The sequence below is a fragment of the Myxocyprinus asiaticus genome, chromosome 19, assembly GCF_019703515.2.
Source record: "Myxocyprinus asiaticus isolate MX2 ecotype Aquarium Trade chromosome 19, UBuf_Myxa_2, whole genome shotgun sequence".
NCBI lineage: Eukaryota > Metazoa > Chordata > Actinopteri > Cypriniformes > Catostomidae > Myxocyprinus > Myxocyprinus asiaticus.
The window spans coordinates 17766601-17771821 of record NC_059362.1 but is presented as its reverse complement, the minus strand read 5'-3'; the positions used below and the strand labels follow the sequence as shown (position 1 = coordinate 17771821).

Genomic DNA, 5221 nt, shown 5'->3' with positions numbered 1-5221 from the left:
AAACTCCTATTCAAGAACTGGATATGTTTCTTCTGAATCAGACACTTAACTGACAAAAGCTATTTAAAAAAATGGTGGGGACAAAATTGGCAAAGGCAAAAAGTGGTTTTACCCATAAAATGATGCCTTTGAGTCTAGTTAATTAACTACTGGGAATGTCCGTTAAATAGTCTTGACAAATTTTAAGTTGCATAAGAAAGCCTGAAGTATAAGACAGACTTGATCTTGTCAGTCACTTTAAATGAGCCCTCGTTAAACTATTGTAATTCAAATTGAAAGCATAGAAAAGGTTTGGAACTCTGCATGTGAAACTCAGACATGAATATGATTTGTTTACAAAATGGGTGTCGACTTTCAGGTTAAGCCAGATCTATTACTTTAACATCATGAAAGGAAAGTACATAGAATTTATAGTATACACTCCCTGTTTATGGGCATAAGAAAGTTGAATTGTACACTTCAGCTGAGGAACCTGAAAGTAAAGCCATCAGTAAAGGCTAGACTGACAGTAGTGTAGGCAGGTCATAGAGCACAGGATTTAGACATGTCCACTTCAGAAGACGAGTGTCCTGTTTGTAAGGACAAAATACGGAATCCTTCCCAGCCTTCTGCCTGCTGTGGAAAAGTGTAAGTGTGTGGTTTTCATGTTAAAATTTGTCTTATTTGGTCACTTTGTAAATGGACAAACTCATAGATTACAAAAAACAAGCTTTGTCAGTAATAGTGAGAATATGCTCATTTATGTAATATAATAATGAAATATAGTTGTCTAAAAACAAATCATAACTGATAGAGGTTTGTTGACACAGGCTGCAAGATGAACTCATTCAAAAAATCAATCCTCCAAAAAAGTTATTTTGAAGTGTTTTTTATTGAGAATTTGCTACAAAATATCTGACGAGTTATGCTGATATATTAGCTTGTTTGGTTTCATTTGTTTTTGGAACCTAGTTTTCATGTATAGCGTTTTATAACCTGTGAAAATTCCCCTCCTCAATATTCAACATTTTAATTTCGATAAGCATATTACTTTTGGTAAACAACCTGATTAGTTCCTGGTAGTCAAAAGTGAAAGTATTGCTGAAGGGAGTCAGTCTCTCTCTCTCTCTCTCTCTCTCGCTCTCTCTCTCTCTCTCTCTCTCTCTCTCTCTCTTTCTTTCTCTCTATGTCTAGATTTTGCCAGAGATGCCTTAGTCAATCTATTCGACATAGAGCTCATTGTCCACACTGCAGAAGCCAATTAGACTGTCCTGGTTTTGCTTTTAATCCATTGGTAAGGGAACAGCCTCCTCAAATGTACAATAAATATGTTCGGCTAACTTTGGAATAGTATCGTACCATACTACTCGTACTACTTCTGCAGTATGTAGTCACTGTATGGTGAGTAGAATAGTATGGTAGAATTCTAGTCCAAATGTAGCATCGGTATACTGAGGTGATCAGAGACTGTGTGCTAATGAACAGTGCCCTCTCCTGGATTTCTTTTTATTTCAGACTCAGAGTCCTTTTGATAGGCGGAGGGCTCGGCACCAGATCCTGTCAAGGGATTCTGAAACATTCAATTCAGGAAGACGTGTTGCAAACATACGAAGGCAAGTCTCAGGCAACTTTACAAGTTCAGTTATTTTAGTAATTTTAAAGGAATATACAATACAAGTTAAGCTCAATCGACAGCATTTGTGGCATAAAATTGAATACCACAAAATTAATTTAGACTTTTCTTTAAAAGAAGCAAACATCTGGGTTACAGTGAGGCACTTACAATGGAAGTGAATGGGGCCAATCTGTAAATGTTAAAATACTGTTTCAAAACTATAGCCACAAGACATAAACATGCATGCTAACTTGATTTTAATGTGATAAAAACGCTTACCAAACCTTCCTGTGTAAAGTTAAAGTCAATTTTACAACTTTGTTGCAATAATGATGTAATGTCAACGAACCTTAAAATTACTGTAAAAATGACAATTTAAACAACTTTACAGCTCAAATAATACATGCGTTTTAACAGAACATTTAATGTAAGTGATTTTATAAAATTAAAAACTTCACATTTCTGCCTTTAAACCCTCCAAACATTTTCCTATTCACTTCCATTGTAAGTGCCTCTCTGTAACCTTGATTTTTTTTTTTTTTAAGAAAAGGACAGACAAGTCAAAATTATCCTTATCAACATTATGCCACAAATCCTGTCGATTGAGCTTAACTTGCTCTGAACCTGGAATATTTATTTAATGGAATTAAATACAGTATTCCAATGAACATTCTTTTTTTTTCCTTTTTATTTTTTTCAAAAGTTTTTTTATTTATTTTTTATCAAAATGTGAAATTCTAAAGAATCTACATACCTTTGACAGTATACTAGATATGCTTGGGGATGCACAGTCAGGCGCTGCCCCTCCAGGCAGTCTGCCCAATCAGGCTGCCCCGGCTCCTGCCTCACAAAGTCAAGCCCCTCCCATTTTAAATTCCTTCACATTTGCTTCTGCACAACCTGTTCCTTTGCCATTGCCACGGATCCGAACTCAACCTGCCACTACTGCCACCCATCCAGCAACTGTTCACTTTGCCCTGAGTGGTCCAATTCAGGCTGCCCCAGCATCAGCACCCGCCCCATTACAAGATAATTTGGAGGCTGAGTTTAATGAATGGCAAGTCCCAGCAAAACTATAATTATTTGATTGCAAGTATTGATAAATACTGGATTTACCAGGAAATGTTTCATTCACAGGTCATGGCAAACTGAGATCACTCTATTGGAAGTGAGGCAACAGCAGCAATCTCAGGAGTAACTATCCCCTCAAAGCACACAAAGACATATATACACACAATGCACACCTGCACCAACATATGCATAATTCGTATGTTATGCCTATCTTTACCAAAACACAGGCTATTCCAAATATAGATAACTTGAATTATAGAGACTTACAATCAGTTTCTATTTACTTAAGCAAGAATATATTCTTTGACTATTTTTTTTCTTTTTCTTTTTTTTTTCTAAAATGATGTATTTTGAGAACTGTCTACTGCAATAGAAGATTGTAGTCCATTTTCCAGAGGTATTTTGTGCATCACCACTTTCCTCAGCCATCACCTTTCATTTTCCTCATCATTTTTCTCAGCGACACTGTGAGGACATTTGCATGTCCTTACTGTCAGGAAAATGGACTGGATGAACTAGATCTACGAGACCACTGCAATGCCCAACATGCCAATGACAGCAAACGTGTGGTCAGTCAGGATTCATGAGTACAGATTTTAGGGCTCAACAATAAAAAAAAAATTTGCTGGCCATGCCAATATTTCACTGGCCCTTCCACAAATATAATTAATAGGTATTTTTAGCTACACATTTTATATGTGTAAAAGTACATAAAATTTTCTTTAAATGTTAAGACACGTTATAGTTACAAATCTGTAATGGTAATAGTTGTGAATTCATAAAAACACTTTTGCTGAAAAACGATGGCATACAGTGTGACACATTACTTGTTTGTTTAAATTAAGTTAAATCCATAACTTCAGAAGGGATATACTAAGTGTGGTTGAGAAACAGATCAATATTTTACCATAAATCTCCACTTTCATTTTCACTTTTTGAAAATGTGTGAAAAAGGAATATACATTGATCTGTTTCTCACCCACACTTATTATAACTCTCAAAATAGCCCCGGACCATCAGGCCATCCTTGTTGTTGAGCCCTGGATCTTATGGGGTGGTTCTAATATCTAATGTGTTGAAATGCATATGCAATTACTTTGAAATTTGAAAGTATACAGTATATGTGTCATAACATTGATGTAATAATGGATCCAGATGGAAGATACTTATTCTAAGTCTCTTTAATATGACTAAGTAGTGGAGTATTAAAGAATATCAGTAAGTTCAATGAATAGTGTTGACTGCTGTTGCTTTGGGTGAGAGACAGATAAATATACATGCTCAAAGCTTTTTGTGCGCCTTCTGGTGCCCTCTAGGTGTGTCCTGTGTGTGTGGTGATGCCCCATGGTGATCCACAGTATTACAGCCGCAACTTCATTGGCCACCTCAATCTGCGCCACTGCTACTACTCTGAGGACGTGACCGTGAGTAATATATACATTCAAAAATCAAATAACTCAAATAAATTTATGTTCACACTGTAATACTTTATTTCTCTTATCGACAGAACATTAACCAGAGTGATGAGATGAACATTCAGTGTGCCCTTCTGGCATCATATGAAAGAAACACTTTGATCCCAGTTCCAGATGTCTGACAGCACAATACACAGGTTTAGCTGCTGAACAATCAAGATTATTGCACGACCCTGACCTTAACCACAAGTATGTATTGAAAGCAATCAGAAATAAGTAATATTTACCAATATCACCAATGTAATAAATGATTTAAACATAGTATGTTGCTCATCAAATGCTTGAGCAAAGTGCTTGTCTGATTAACTGGTTGTCTGAAACGGGTCTTTTCAAACATATGCTAATTGACATCTCAGGTTTCGTTCACTCTTTAAATGATCTGACTCAAGTAACTTATATAATAATTTCATTCTGATTCATTTTGCACAATTTAGCTCATGCACTTTCTATGCAGATACAGGCTCTGTTAATGTTTTCTAAAGATTTGAGGTTTAATTAATAATTAATTTTTTTTTTAAATTACACAATTCAGTCTGATGGAATTTTGTTATGGAATTGAAATGTATAAACCTTATAAATAGGCTAAAATATTTTTTTGAGTGTACATCCATTTAAGTTGTTTTTTTTTTTTAAATCAACACTGCCATATTTGACTATGTCTGAATATGTTGCTGTTTTTCTGTTGGAGGTATGCTTTTTAAAACTCCCACACGTTTCCCCATGTGCAATAAAGGTTTTAAAGCTATATTTTGATCTTTTTGAAGACTGTATTTCAAAACAGTCCCTGTATAAAAAGTATACTTATATAAAAAATATGCCATTGTAATTTGTGAAATAAATGTTTGAATGCTATAATTTTATGTGTGCAAGACTGTATTTTTAAAACAGTTCCTATACATCTTAACAAAGTTTTTATCAGCTATCAATTTAGCATGACTATATTCTCATTAGGGGCAGATTATAACTAGCAAGGGCCCCGGGCCAGTTTTCTTTTAGCCCCCTTTATTGAAGTCTCTTTTAATACCTGTTCTGTTATTTACAGTCAGATTAATTCAAACACACAGCCCGGATGTGGTAAAGA

General features: G+C 35.2%; 1 protein-coding gene across 1 annotated transcript; it reads left to right on the top strand.

The window, feature by feature from the left end:
• Positions 1-426: 426 nt before the first annotated feature.
• On the top strand, positions 427-5013 carry LOC127410397 (uncharacterized). Its single transcript, XM_051645644.1, has 8 exons — positions 427-627; positions 1174-1273; positions 1495-1592; positions 2358-2651; positions 2732-2788; positions 3126-3234; positions 3982-4089; positions 4173-5013. The coding sequence occupies exons 1-8, from the start codon at positions 545-547 to the stop codon at positions 4260-4262; spliced, it is 939 nt and encodes a 312-aa protein (XP_051501604.1). The 5' UTR covers positions 427-544; the 3' UTR covers positions 4263-5013.
• The last annotated feature ends 208 nt before the right edge of the window (positions 5014-5221 follow it).